Source organism: Malaclemys terrapin, chromosome 17 (assembly GCF_027887155.1).
Source record: "Malaclemys terrapin pileata isolate rMalTer1 chromosome 17, rMalTer1.hap1, whole genome shotgun sequence".
In the NCBI taxonomy this organism is placed as follows: domain Eukaryota; kingdom Metazoa; phylum Chordata; order Testudines; family Emydidae; genus Malaclemys; species Malaclemys terrapin.
In genome coordinates, this window is record NC_071521.1 from 18,012,795 (window position 1) to 18,027,719 (window position 14,925).

The 14,925-nt window shown below is 50.9% G+C and overlaps 1 protein-coding gene across 4 annotated transcripts in view; it reads left to right on the top strand.

The window, feature by feature from the left end:
• Nucleotides 1-13,306: 13,306 nt before the first annotated feature.
• WHRN (whirlin) overlaps nucleotides 13,307-14,925 on the top strand; it is a 102,691-nt gene continuing 101,072 nt past the window's right edge. For all 4 annotated transcript variants that reach the window (XM_054007040.1, XM_054007043.1, XM_054007039.1 and 1 more), the window contains exon 1: nucleotides 13,307-14,300. In XM_054007040.1, the coding sequence (XP_053863015.1) occupies nucleotides 13,572-14,300 (729 nt within the window). In that variant the 5' untranslated portion in view covers nucleotides 13,307-13,571. The remainder of the gene's footprint in view (nucleotides 14,301-14,925) is intronic.

The window sequence follows — 14,925 nt, forward strand, 5'->3', positions numbered from 1 at the left end:
TGAAGAGCAAACCAACTTGCTGCCAACAACTGCCTCTACCGTCAAACCAACCCCTCGAGCAAGCGTGGATGCTCAATGATTGGATTCAGCAGGCTTGGTTCAATCTAGAGAAACTCTGCTGATGTCAGTGGAATCCCCCTGGCTTTACACCCACGTGGCTGAGAGCAGCAGTTAGCACCAGGGTCACTGAGTGTGGAGTTTGGCCCCGTTAAATGGACGGGCTTTAGAAATGAACAGACCGGAACAAATTTGCCCGAATAATGAACGCATTAGATTGTTAATAAAGAATTAGCACGGTGCAGGTTTCTGTGTGGGCGAAGGCTGCGGATTCTCCCACCTGCTAGGAGGCTCAGCTGGTGAAAATGAGCAAATTGCCTGGGAAGCTCAGACCAATTTAGCATATCCTAGTTCATCGATAGACTGCATTTTCCCCCTGAATCCCTTTGGTGTTCTCCAGCCTGGCAATTATGCTATGCACTAGACCTCAGGTGGTGTACGATTGAGAGAAAGCACACAGGTTGGGTGGGACTATACCTGCTAGGGATCTCTGCAACCTGTTTGACCTACATTATTCTTTGTATTACAGTAGCACCTAGAGCAGCCAAGATCAGAGCCCCATCATGCTAGGCGCTGTGCAAACACATAGTGAGAGAATCCTTGCCCTGAAGCCTTCACAGTCTAAATAGACCAGCTAGACAGATGATAGGAGGGGAAAGAGAGGCCCAGACAGCTAGGAAGTGTCTTGTCCAGGGTCCCCCGGCCAGTCACAAATAGAACCCAGGTCTCCTAATTTCCAGACCATGCTGCATCTCTGCAGGCAGGCTATAGATCCCCAGGCTCTGAGGAAGTGCACCCCTGCGGGAATGAGGAGCATATTTCCATCCCACAAGTTGTTCCCATCCTATGTCTGTCCCTCTCAGCCTGATGCTCGCTCTATGTGTGCCCATGTCACCCCCAGACCCGCTAACTTTATCTGTGTGGTTGTGTTCCTGAGATGTTACCAGTGCCTCAGCTGGTGTAAAGGGGCATCACTCCCTTGATTTCAATGGAGGGTTACCAATTTACATCAGAGGATCTGGTCCTACATGTGTACAGCACCTGGGCTCTCTGCAGGCTGCTGAGAGACCTCGCCTTCCTGTTGATTGAATCTACAGACATCCAGCAGCGCACAGGATCAAACCTCCTGCACTTCACTGCGTGGGAGCTGACATGAATCTGTAATAAAATCATGCAAACAGGCTAACAAGCAGCCCCAGTTGGAGACTAGGTTGTAATGAAATCCCATGCTTTGCAGCACACCTTGTCTGCCTCTTCCTTATCCCCAGCACTCAGCCTTATACTGAGAATCAAAGATGTCTTGTGCTGCACAAAAAGGGAAGCCCTAATCATAAAGCTTTTTGTCCCCCAGGCATTTAGAAATGAGGCCGAGGGGTTGTAAAAGTGGGGAATTGCCAGGAGGGTGGGGTTGAGTTTTTAAGTCACCTGGCGGCCTAGGGCTGGGTTATATTAAATTGCATTGCTCTATTTGGGGCTTTATTGAGGGCAGAGCTGGCCAACAAATATTTGATGGAACAATTTTTCATCATAAAATGCAGTTTTGTCAAAATCATGATGTTTCGTTGGAATACTTCAATTTTTATGAAACATTTGACAGGGAAAAAATCTAAGCCCCTTGTTTGGACTTTATCGGTTTGTTTTGATAATGCTGAAACGTTTTGAAGCACAGTAAAAACATTGTTTCAATGTTATTGTTTTGATTCACTGTGGGTTTTTTAATGTAACAAAGTCTAACTGAAATGAAAAAGTCAAAACAACCTGGTTTTACCTTATCAGCATGATACATTTTGATGGTCTATGATCAACTTTTGTTGGAATTTTTTTTTTTTTTTGACTTTTCATTCCCATTCATAACTTTTTTTCCCCAAAATGTCAATTTCCCACGCAATGGAAATTCTGGTTGCTGACCAGTTCTAACTGGTGATCCTCCTAAGTCACTTAGATTACCTCCCCAAGTGTAGACCAGGCCTATCTAAGTTACGCAACTTCAGCTATGTGAATAACGTAGCTGAAGTCGATGTACTTAGATTGACTTACCCTGGTGTCTTCACTGCTGCCACTTCCCCGTCAACTCCACCTGCGCCTCTGGCGGAGGTGGAATACAGGAGTCGACGGGAGAGCGCTCGGGGGTTGATTTATCGTGTCTAGACTAGGCGCGATAAAATCAACCCCCGCTGGATCGATCGCTGCCCTCCGATCCGGTGAGTAGTGTAGACATACTCTTAGCTCTTTTATAAATCCCAGCATAACTAAATACCATTTATTGCGTATTGTCTCATTGTGTCCTTGTGCTCTTCCGTCCGTCTCCACCTGATGTCTCTTGTCTTGTATTCAGCTCTTTGGGGCAGGGACCGTCTCTTTGTTGTGTGTTCATGCAGCATCTGGCACAATGGAGCCTGGTCCAGGACTGGGGCTTCTACCATAATACAAATAATCACCTGTTCCAGGCCCAGCATTTCCCTATTTATCAGAAAATATTTGCAACCAACTCATTCCTCCTCCCCTCCCCCCCCTTGGAGCAGGGTTTTTTAAAGTAAATATCACCCAAACTCAGACACTCACAGTTGATTCTCATCCACCCCAGGGAGCAGCACGTGTTCATACAGCACATCCTAGGCACTATAATGAGAGGATTGTGGGCCAATCTGCTAAAGCAGGATTTACTCAAGATGCAGCCCTGAACACAGCCTCTCTCCTAATGCTCTCTGAAGGAGCCTGACAGCAAAGAAGGGTTCCTTCTTCCTTCCCTACTTTCTCACAGTTCAGTGAAATCCTCCAGCTCGGCAGGAAGGAATTGCCATTCTGAAATGTGCTTTTCACCCTCTTCGCGCAACGGCTCTTTTACCTGGGAACATAAAGGCATTGGAGACTGCACAACCAGCTTTCAGGAGGGAGTTCTGGGAAGCAACAGCAATTGGATTAAAGCGAAGGGCGAGGCGATGTCTTCGTCTGGCACTCTCCAAGGGCACTGGATTATTTTATCCTGAAGGAATGAGAGCACTCATTCTGCTGGAGGTTACTGATAGGACTAAATCAATGCCCACACTACAGAAGTTGGGCATTATAGCCTTTAAATGCACTCTCAGAACTGAGAGATGTCCAGAGTCCCGCTGCTGGGCTGCTGTTACGTATCATGCATTCACCAACCAACCAGCCAGCCTGCCAGAACTCTTCATTCCAGTGGGCTCTGAAGCCCAAGTGTCAAGACACAAGCATCGCCTCTTCCTGCCCTGCGTCGCCTACGGGAAACGAGCATGCTCCTCTTGGGCTAGAAATCACCAACGGGGGAGGAGCCTCCTCACTATGGGACGTGGTTAGGGGCAGAGTAGGGCTGGTTTCTGCACTCACTGTACCTCTGAGAGGTGGGCCCCATACAAAGCTATATTGCCTTGAACTTGCGCCCAGTCAGATTGATGAAGAATCTCCCATGGGCTTCCATGGGGCAGGATTAAGCCTTATAGGCTGGCAAGGAATGTGCAATTGGGGGGCAAACAGGGGAGGCACCATTAGATCCACGCCCAGGAACTGCCACACATGGGGTAGCCACCCCCACTCCAGCCAACGCCCTGGCACTGTGCTGCAATCTGAAGGCCTGGGCCCAAGTGAGAGGTGCCCTCACCGAACCAGACTGCTGTCCGCAGAGTCTTTCCCCTGGCTTCTCCCAGCCCCCAAAGAAAAGGACAAGCCCTTTCTTTCAATCCCCTACTGAGTCATGTGACAGGCAGGAAGCCTTTAACTCTTTCCCAGCTGTTTCACCTGTCCCAGTGGATGCCGTCTCCCTCCCCCCACCCCCTGCTTTGACCCACATTGTACGTAGCTCCTTTACTGCTTAACATAAGCACATAGTGGGTCACACTGTGACCTGCGCTCAGATCAATGGAGCCACTTGCAGAGTAAGGTTCTGCTCAGACTCAGTAAGGGAACTGGCACTGCTGTGCTTGTAAGTGGCCTGGTGTTCCCCCCACTTACACTGGTGCCAGTGGGAAGTAACTCCACTGAAACACAGTATCAGGCCGGTAAATTCTCAGGGCCTGGGTAACTCACACGACTCTGAGACACACTGGGAAGGGATTTAGCCCTGAATTTAGCATTACCATATGTCTGGGTAATGTCCAGGAAAACCTCTTTTGGATCCTCAGCCCTCCAACCAGGAGGGTTTTTCAAATCAGAGGAAATGGCTGGGATTTTTGCAAGCAGATGCTGCATCTCAGAAAGCGCCATCTTGCCCCGATTGGCCCCTCCCCTGCATTCGCAGCTGCCAGATCCCACCTGGCCCAGCCTGGCCCGCCAGGTGAGTGGAGCCGCCAAGCATCTTTCAGCCAGGCCGCCTGCCCCACCGTGGGGCCTCTGAACCCAGCCAGGAGGGGTGACAGGGCCAGACTCTGGCTCCCCACCCTGGGGAGAGGCAGCGGCCCACAGGAAAGCCCTGACTGACAGGCTGGTGCTGGGTCCCAGGCCTGCACCAGCCACCATACCACCGTGGCAGGGAGCGTGACATTGCCCCCTATCTCAAGTGTGAGGCCCCAGGTACCCCCAACACCCCCAAATACTCCCTCCCAATATAGACACCCCCAAATACCCCTTCAGCACTCCCAAATATCCCTTCCAACACCCCAAATACCCCTCACAGTACACACCCATCCCTCCAGCACCCCCTCCAACTCCCTCAACTATATCCCCCTCCAACCCCTCAACTATACCCCCTCCAGCACTCCCAAAATACCCCCTCCCAGGACATACACTCCTCTAGCACCTCCAGTAACCCCTCAGAGTACACACCCATCCCTCCAACACCCCTCAACTGTACCCCCTCTTCCCCTCCCCCAGGCTGTGTCCTCTATTTGGGAACTTGAAGTATGAATTGTACCTACCTGAACTGTACAGTTGGTTTCAAACACAATGAGCTAGATCCTTAGTGTAAATGTGGTGTAAATCAGCACAATTGTCTCTTTAGTGCCCCTAGAGTCCAGTTCTCCTCAGAAGTACACTGGTGTCACTCCACTGAGTGTATTTAGGTCCATTCCAGCACCTATGAAAGCCAGCGGAATGAGACACATTGGCTTTACCGGGCTTTGGATCCGGCCCTTAAAGCAGCCTAAGAGAAGAATCAGAGGCAGCTTCATTTTAAAACTAAAACTCCACAGATCACTATCGTAGGCGGCTTGAACCTACAGTGTGTCTGAATGACCTCGATGTACTGTAGTGAGGGGGAAACAAATCACCAGTTGATTCATTATGAGGTGGCTCCTTCCATGTGTTCACAGGGGGCTAGAGTGTTCGAAGAGCTAAGTTGCCCTCATTTGGACACCAAAATAAGGGGTCAGCTTTTCCAAAGAGCTCAGCCCATTGGGAGAGCTGAGCTCCTTGGAAAATATGGCCTTTGGCTAGATACCTACATGGGAGCTGAGCTCTTTGGGGAGTCTGGCCCCAGTTGTCAGTGCTGAGGATTTGGAAACCTGGCCCTGAGCTGGTTTGAAACTCTAGCCCTGCATTTTTTTTTCCCCATCTGAAATCTTATGAGTTTTAGCTCTTGGATTTACGGGTGCCTGCTCTGAAGATGAATGGACTGTAATCTTATTAAAAAGGGTCAGTGCAGATTGCAAGGGTCAACAATAAGCTTCTTATAAAGTCCCTACTTTGGGATTTTTTTTTATAGCAAATTGCTATTTCGAATTCCCCCTTCAATCTCCTCCACTCTCCAACAGGCTGCACTGCCCCATAACACAGCCACGCGCTATGGACACAGCAGTTCAAATAACTCAGAATCAAAGTCTTGACAGACCCTTGTGGCAGCCTGAGTTGTCTCAGTGACTGTAGCTCCAAACGCTCCCCTCGTGGAAGGATTACAACCTTATTGGGGGCACATCGGACTGACAATTCGTCTTTTATCTCAATGACCAGGGTTGACTTCTGCCCCCTGAAGTTAATACGCTGATCTCACCCTAGTCCCTAGTGTAACACAGTCCACATTACCAAAGCAACAGGCCATGTGTTATGATTGGCAGTCTGTGCTCCAGAGATGCCTGACTGTCGTAGCAAAATGTGCAGCTAAGGACTGTGAGGCACTGACAAAGCTGTATAGGGGTGTGTCGGGAGAAGCAAAGGAATGATAATACTTAGCTCCCATCCCTAGTTTGCAGAGTGTCAGAAGACGATGGGATAAGTGTCATAAGCCCCAGTTTAGGAGACACACCCAAGGTCATAAAGTGCACCATTGCCAGAGCTAGAAATAGTACTCTAGGATTCTGACTGCTGCCCTACCCACTACACCACCTGTCTGTAGTAAATGTGTAGCTTAAGTGAAGCAGAGATCCAGTCTTCTTTGGCTTATGTTGATATTAGGTTTTACGTCCAAAATGCCCTGTAGGGTATTCAATTCTTTACCTGCATCTTCACACTTGTCAATTAAAAGGGCCAGATCCTCAGGACTTTGCTCCGTGGAAATCAATTGAGCTATGACAATTTACACCAACTGAGGACTAGCTTCATGGAGCTGATGCCAATTTACCTCTGCTGAGGATTTGGCCCCATTGACTCCAAGGAGCAATGCCAGTTTACACAGCGGAAGATCTGCCCCAAAGTGATGCAAATGGTCTTGCTTCCCTGCATGTTTCTAGCTCTATTTCCTTTTTAAAAAACCCACACACACGACTTGTACCCAAAGCCACACTGTTAGGGACCAGTTCTGTGTGGGAACTTAAACACTCCTCCTACATGTTAAATAGTAGCAACTCCCAGAGCATTCCACCTGAATAGCACCACTGTAAAAGAGATCGGAATCAGACCCCATGGCTTGTGTTGCCCTCACTCCAGGGGTCAAATGCAATGTTAGTGTAGGGGGGCAGTGTGGCCTAGGTGCAAGTGCACTAGACTGGGACTCAAGAGACTTGGGCTCCATTGTTGACTCTGTAACTGGCCTTCTTGGTGCCCTTGGGCAAGCCATTTCACCGCTCTGTGCCTCACTTGCCCGGTCTGTAAAATAGGGATAATGACGCTGCCTGCCTTTGTAAAGTGCTTTATGATCTGTTGAGGAAAAGTGCGACAGGGGAGAGAAATAGTTATTATTGGGCCTGGATGTTATTTAGTTACACTGTTCTAAGCCCAGAATAACTGGGCACTGAGAGATTACCCAGTGCAGTAGATATTCCTAGGTAGGCAGCCGAATGGAGAGTTGAGGTCTCTCGAGTTCACACCGCTGTGAAAGCGCAATCATTCCAAAATTTGGCCACTTCCACGAGAGTTGCCACTGTTTACTTTGAGCTGCATTCGGCTGAATTTGTCCCGTTATCTGATGCTTGCTGGGCATGTAGCCGCTTTTAGAGCCAGCAACAATCAAAATGTGCAGGGCCAGCTCAGCATCTACTCTAAGCTCCACCGGCTTGGGCCTGGTAACCAAGAAGGCTGGTCCCCGGTTAGTGTACTAATGGAGAACTTGCCAACGGCAGGTTCCCTTCCCTGCTCTGTTACAGACTTCCTGTATGAAAATCATTTCGTGTTCATGCCTCACTTCCCCAGCGATCGAAAAAAGGGATGCTCACACTTTCCTATCTCCCAGGTGTTGTGAGGACAAATATATTAAAGAGTGTGAGGTGCCCAGCATGGGCAATGGGTATAATAGGCCAGGGGAAGTTAAGCTTCCCCTAATCCAGGCCATGGCCCCGCCCATGCTCCACCCCGAGCCCCCCCGCTGCTCCTCTCCCCCCAAGCCAGCAGGGGCTCAGCCTGCCAGCAGCCCAGGCTGGCTAGGGCAGGCCAGCCCAGGGGTCCGGCTGGCTTGGAGATCAGGCCAGTGCTCGAGCTGGCCAGTGACCCAGGGGACAGGCTGGTGCTCAGACCAGCCAGGGCAGCTTGGGTGGGCCGGCTCAGGGCAGCTCAGATGGGCCAGCCCCAGTGTCAGGCCAACTCAGACTGGCTGGTGGCCCAGAGATTGGGGCAGTTCAGCTGGGGCTCCTCCAGCCACAGTGGGGAGGTCCCAGGGCTCCAGCAGAAGAGTGGGGGCAAAAGGGGCCAAGGGCTAGCCTCCCCAAAGGGCAGGTTCACCTGCCTCCCCTGGTGCCCAGGTACAACAATGATGGGGGCTGTGACAAAGTCCCTCCTCTATCTTGGTGGGTCCTGCACTTATTGGTGGATTTTCTTGCCCCAGAGATTCACCATGTGGGTTGGGGAACAACCCAGAGACCTTCCCCTCTGGAAAAACCCACAGTCCAGGTCAATTGGGAGGTTTGGGGGGAACCCAGGCCCGCCCTCTACTCCGGGTTCCAGCCCAGGGCCCTGTGGGCTGCAGCTGTCTATAGTGCCTCCTGTAACAGCTGCATGACAGCTACAACTCCCTGGGCTACTTCCCCATGGCCTCCTCCAAACACCTTCCTTATTTTCACCACAGGACCTTCCTCCTGGTGTCTGATAACACTTGTGCTCCTCAGTCTTCCAGCAGCTCTCACTCTCAGTTCCTTGCACCTCTTGCTCCCAACTCCTCACACTTACACCACAAACTGAAGTGAGCTCCTTTTAACACCCAGGTGCCCTGATTAGCCTGCCTTAATTGATTCTAGCAGCTTCTTCTTCATTGGCTCCAGGTGTCCTAATTAGCCTGCCTGCCTTAACTGGTTCTAGCAGGTTCCTGATTACTCTAGTGCAGCCCCTGCCCTGGTCACTCAGGGAACAGAAAACTACTCATCCAGTGACCAGTATATTTGCCCTCGACCAGACTCCTGTACCCCACTGGTCTGAGTCTTTCACAGGGCATACAAATACGCTAGATAGACAGATTCTCCATGGCAGTTTTTAGGCATTAATGTGTGGTCGGTAACAACTACTTTGAAGGGATTCTATTCTACTGTTAACTCTTTACCTTTTTTGCCCTTCCCTTGTTTTTTTTAATTTCTGTTGCTGCTGTTGTGTTGTTTAGTTTTGCTCACTTTTCTGCCATATACTGTATTGTCCTTTTTTCCCAATTACATTGGCTGTTCCATCTGCTTATTTATCAGAGTTAGAACCCAAATTAGGAATCTGCCAGTTTTTGTTTTGTTTTAAACAAAGCCCTGAATGAGCCAACAAAGCTTTGATACATAAGACTACTTGTAATGCAGCTGTTAAAGCCCTTTCATTATATCCATGAATAAAATGAATTCTATTGCCAGCGAGATGCATCTGATAGATTAAGTTTAATCCTCCTCTATTGCTTTGGATAGAAGGCACTTCAGCAAAGGATAGAGAGAAAGAGAGACTTTAATGACTCTGGAATAGAAAATGGTTTTCGCTCATGTGCCAAAGACAGAGGAAAAGGAAAGATTAAATGAAAATGTACATAATAAACAAAATTAATCAACCAATGAGACCCCGTGGTCGCAATGCATTTTTCAACTGATTTTTCTCCTGAAGCGTCATGTTCTAAGCTTAGCAAAGGTCACAAGTGAAATTAATTTGAAGGTGTGATCTTACCTTGGAAAGAAGAACGCTCGTGGCCTGCAGTCATTCCACCTCAAGCAATGGGCTGGCTCCATTTTGGATGGGAGACCTTCAGAGTATAGATAGGAGAAGGGATCCAATCCCCCGGTGTCATGCCAGGGGACCCTGTGCTGCCAGAAGGTCCATCTCTCCGTTTATTATTGTTTTGTTTACATTATGGTAACATACAGAGGCCTCACCTAAGACCAAGGCCCCATTGTGCCAGATACTGTACACACACGGTGAGTGAGAGCCCCTGCCCAGAAGAGCTGACAATCCAAACAGAGAAGACAGACACTGTGTAGGAGCAGAAAGAGAGGTTCAGCAACTTGTCCAAGGTCACACAGCAGGCTGGTGGCAAAGTGTAGACCAGAAACCAGCTCCTCTGAGCCCCAAACTACTGCCTTACCCACTAGACCATGTTGCTTCATTAAAGCCCTGATCGTTTGTGGTCATTTAAGCTACCATAACATTTCTCTTTAGAAATGGGGGTGTTACCCCTTCTGCCATAGCTGTCTCCCTGGGTTAATGCTCTCCCTTACATTTCTTCTTTCTGTCATAACTGGATGTAGTATCCTTCTTCACTTCCTGGCCTAGATTGCTGTGTCAGGCGATGTTTAGGAGCTGCCTTTAGGATTCCACTAAGGAGTGACTGCATTTAATGGTAAGTGTAAATGGACCCTACATAGCCAGAATGTACCAGATGGGGATTTTGTGAGGCGATTTAGCCAGTGTTTATGGAGTGCTTTGAGTCTCCTAAATGAACGGAGCTGTATTATATGATCCAAAGACCAAGGAAGTTGATGGAAAGACTCCATTTTACTTTGATGGGTTTGGATGAGGCCCTTAGGCCCAGAGTCACTCAGGGAATAGGGACTGGCTTATGTAAGCAGGGACATCAGCCAGTCCCTATTCAGAAAAGTAAGCATGTACTTAAGTCCTGTTGACATCAATGGGATGTAAATATGATTAAATTTAAGCATGTTCTTAAATGCTTTGATGAGTCACAGCTTTAGTGTAGATGACTTATTACTATTATTATTAACCAGAATTAATAATTATTAAACATATTAGCTATTATTAATTACTAGTATTATTAACAACTTGGATTGGCACATCAGCAATGGAAAAAATACTCTCAAGGGTCAAACAACCAGTTCACTCTGAAGGGGCAGTGGACATCCAAACCAAGGTATTCTCCTCAGAACAGTGTGTAAACTGACTCTTATTCTCTGACCTATAGGCTGGCCCAGAGCAGCTTTTAGATACACTGAGATCTTCCTTTCCCATCATGTCATTTCTAAACAATTAATTCACTATCAGGGAGGAAACAGAATTCTGGGTCTCAGCTGCACAAAACACCAGAGTAAACTGCACAGTTTGCGAGCAGATCTGAAGGTACTTATGCAAGATGGATGGGGGGAAACTACCAGTGAAATATCAGCCTATTCCCCTTCCAGCCTGTTGCCACTGTACGGTGAGGACTTGTGATCTCACACACACACACACACACACACACACGCATTTTGCATGTTAAAGGGATGGAAACAATCCCGTTTCACCATTTTCACACCCTGATCCTTCCCTAGGCAATGACTCATTAGTTACAATGGGTCTGATCCACCATTCCTGGCACTCTCTTTTTCTCACTGAAATCAATGGCTGGACAAGGAAGGCAGGATCAGGTCTCAGATTGTACAGCACTGTTATTACCCAAAACAAAACAAACATACTAAACCCCTCATTTAGGCTCCATTCTCTGCAATGGGCTGCATGCAGACAGAGCCCTGCACTTGCATGGAGCCCAATTAACCTCTATGGGGCTCTGCATGGGGGCAGACCTATATAGCTGACAATGCAGGGTTGGGACCTGTGTTTGTAAGATCTTTGGAGCAGGTATGGTCTCTTGCTCTGTGTTTGTACAGCACCTAACACAAAGGAGACCTAATCTCAGTTGAGGTCCCTGAACCCCATAATACAACTACTATCCTTATTAGTAAAAAGATTAGAGGTTAATCACATATGGAGACGAATTATTAAACCCAGTCATGACAACTATAATTGGAGAGGAGAGCGGCATGGTTTAATGGCCTAAACATCTAAGTCCATCTCTTCCACAAACACCCTCTGTGGGCTTGGGCAAACCACTTTACCTCTCTGCTTTCAATGTTATTAAACAAGAGTGATCATTATCCATCTGTCTCTGTAGGCACTTATTATAACCAAGATTTACAAAAGGGACTCGTGATTTTGGTTGCCTAATTTTCTGGTGCCTGACTATAAATGGGCCTGATGTTAGAAAGTGGTCAGCACTCATACTCTACAAATCAGGCCTCGCTCAGGTGCCTCAGTGTGAACCCCAACACTGCATCCCCCAGAGTCACCAGCCACTTCTGAAATCTCACCAGCATACCAGGGAATGGGAGCTACCTAGCAAAGATGTGTGCTGAGAATTAATTGCCTGATGTTCCTAAAGCACATTGAAGATGGAAAGTGCTGGGTAAATATGAAGTTTTATTTTGAGTATAATGGGAAAACCAAGCTAAGGACGTTTGAACATTAACCGCATGCCATGGAAATTAGCTCCCGGGTAGACAATTCATTCCCACATTTGACAGTGGCACCTCAGACAACTTGTTTGTACATTTTTAAAAAAAAGGTAGCAAAGAGAATTTCAGTATGTCTAAACAACTGGCAACAAAGAGAAGGTCTGACCTTTCTCTCAGCTGCACCAGTTTTGCACTGGCGTATCTCCTTTGACTTCAACGGAGTCACTCCTGATTTACCCTCGTGTACAGGATAAGAGCAGAATCAGACTCACAACGTTCAAACTCAGAGACACTTCACATCCCCTTCCAGAACAGCACATCCCCGGCTGTGAAATTTGCAAGTCCATTCATTGTAGTTCCTCTCAACTGCTCTTCTCTCAAGTCCTCTTTGCGTAATAAACAATTCACTGCCTTGATCTGAGTCTCTCCATGCATACCAAATTACTGTGGTTTGAGCATTGGCCTGCTAAACCCAGGGTTGGGAGTTCAATCCTTGAGGGGGCCATCTGGGGCAAAATCAGTACTTGGCCCTGCTACTAAAGGCAGGGGGCTGGACTTGATGACCTTTCAAGGTCCCTTCCAGTTCTAGGAGATGGGCTATCGCCATTAATTTAAATTGCTTGTCCCCTGCGGTTATAATGGCAATGGGGGATTGCAGAGGTTGTCTCTGCTTTTACCAGAAAGAAGGAAGGAAAAGGCGCCGCAGTGCTCCTGTATCCAAGCCCACAATGCGCCTGCCACAGTGAGAGGCCCCCATGCACCGAACTGGACTGTATCACCCTGGACTGTATCACCCCGTCTCCTGGCAACCGGAGAGCAGTCAGGGACACGTCATTTCCGGAGGTGTTGCTGGCAGGGGGCGGGGCCTGGCGAGCCGGCGCCAGGGGAGCGGACGGGACCCGGGGCAGGCGCCGGCTCAACAGTTTGGCAAAGTCGCTCTGCGGGGCCCGATCCAGCGGCGGCGGGGCCCGGCGGGCGCCGGGCGCTGGCTCCGGGGCCGGGCGGGGAGCCCGGCCGCTCGGCGGCGGGAGAAAGGCGCTGGAGAGCGGGAGAGCTGGAGGGAGCCGAGGGGCCGGGCGCCGCTCTTGGCCCGCGGGGGCGGATTGGGAGCGAGGGGGCTGCCGACGGCCCGGCGGGGGGCTCCCCGCGAAGAACAAGCCGGGCGGGGGAGAGATCGCTTCTCCCCGGACACGGTCTGCAGGAGCCCCGGGACCAGGGCAGACTGGGGACCGGGGGGGGGGGGTTTCCAGCGACTTTCCAGCTTCTGGGCTGTGCACGGCCCCAGTCTCGGCTCCGGGGCGTGTGTGTTCGGGGCAGGGGGCTTCCCCCTTCTCTCATGGCTCCGCTGCCCCGTGGGGTGAGCCCCTGGCCGAGCCGGCGAGCCGCCCCTTCCCCGCGGCGGGGGCTCTGGGCTGACTGAGGGGACCCCCCCCCCAGAGCAGGGCGCTGCCGGAGGATGCTCTGACCGGGACGCACACGCCGGCCCCAGGCAGCGGGGTCCCCCCGGGCTGCGGGGCGATGAGCGCCGGGCTGGACCGCCTGTCCGTGACCTCCTCCGGCTCCAGCTCGCCGGGCCCGGCGGCGGCGGGGGCGGGCAGCCGGCTGCTCTCGGCCAACGTGCGGAAGCTGCACCGTGCCCTGACCCTGCTGCTGAGCGAGCCCGAGCGGGAGCAGTTCATCCACTGCCTGAACGTCTACCACGCCCGCCGCAACGTCTTCGACCTGGTGCAGACCCTCCGGGTGCTGCTGGACAGCCCGGGCAAGCGGCAGCTGCTGCCCATGCTGCGCCTGGTCATCCCCCGCTCCGACCAGCTGCTCTTCGACCAGTACACCTCGGAGGGGCTCTGCCTGAAGTCCGGCTTCCTGCCCGGCTGCAGCGCCGGGGGCGCCCCCCTGGCTGCGCCGCCGCCGCCCGCGGCTTCTGGCTGGCCCCCGCCCGCCCCTCTGCCCCTTCCCCGGAGAGCCGGGCCGGACTTCAGCACCGCCGCCGACGGGACAGCTCCCCTGGCGGGCCCCGCCTCGGAGGAGCCGCGCGGGGCGGTGCGGCAGGTGAGCCTGAAGAGGAACAAGACCCACGAAGGATTGGGCTTCAGCATCCGCGGGGGCGCGGAGCATGGGGTGGGCATCTACGTCTCCCTGGTGGAGCCGGGCTCCCTGGCAGAGAAAGAAGGGCTCCGGGTCGGGGACCAGATCCTGAGCGTCAATGACAAGTCGCTGGACAGGGTGACCCACGCCGAAGCTGTCAAGGTAGGTGAAATGCGGGGGGGCGGAGGGGAAGCTTCTTTGGCGATTGGGCTGAATAAACTGAGATGTGGGGCAGTGGTTCTCACCCCTTCCCAGACCACCACCACCCTCCTCACTACCCTGGATCCTCCCCTCCCCTCCCCCCATTGAGCAAGGTGGGGAGGGCAGCAGGGTTTTGACCCCCAGATTGTGAACCTTAGACCCCTGAAGACCGTGGGCAGGATTCTGCCTCTGGCACAGCGGTGTAAATCCTGAGCAACTCCAAACATTCAGTGGCGTGGCCCCTGGTTTGCCCCTTTGAAGGAGAGATCAGAATCACTCCCAGGGCATGCTGGAAGGGCGAAAAAACAGGCATTAACAATGCACAGGGACGTGCCAGTCGGTTTAATGTAGAGATCGTACTAAATAGTAAAGGGCGGGAATATACTGCACACAACCACTATCTGAAAGTGCTTCTCAGAGGTGGACAAGTATCATTATCCTATTTCCAAATGTTTGTCTATCTAGTTAGAGACCCCATTACCATAGAGTCTGAGCACCTCAGTAACATTCATGGATCCCCCCCCACACACACAGATTGCAGTTCTGTGGGGCTGTCATCTCATTTTGCAGTCAGGGAAACTGAGGC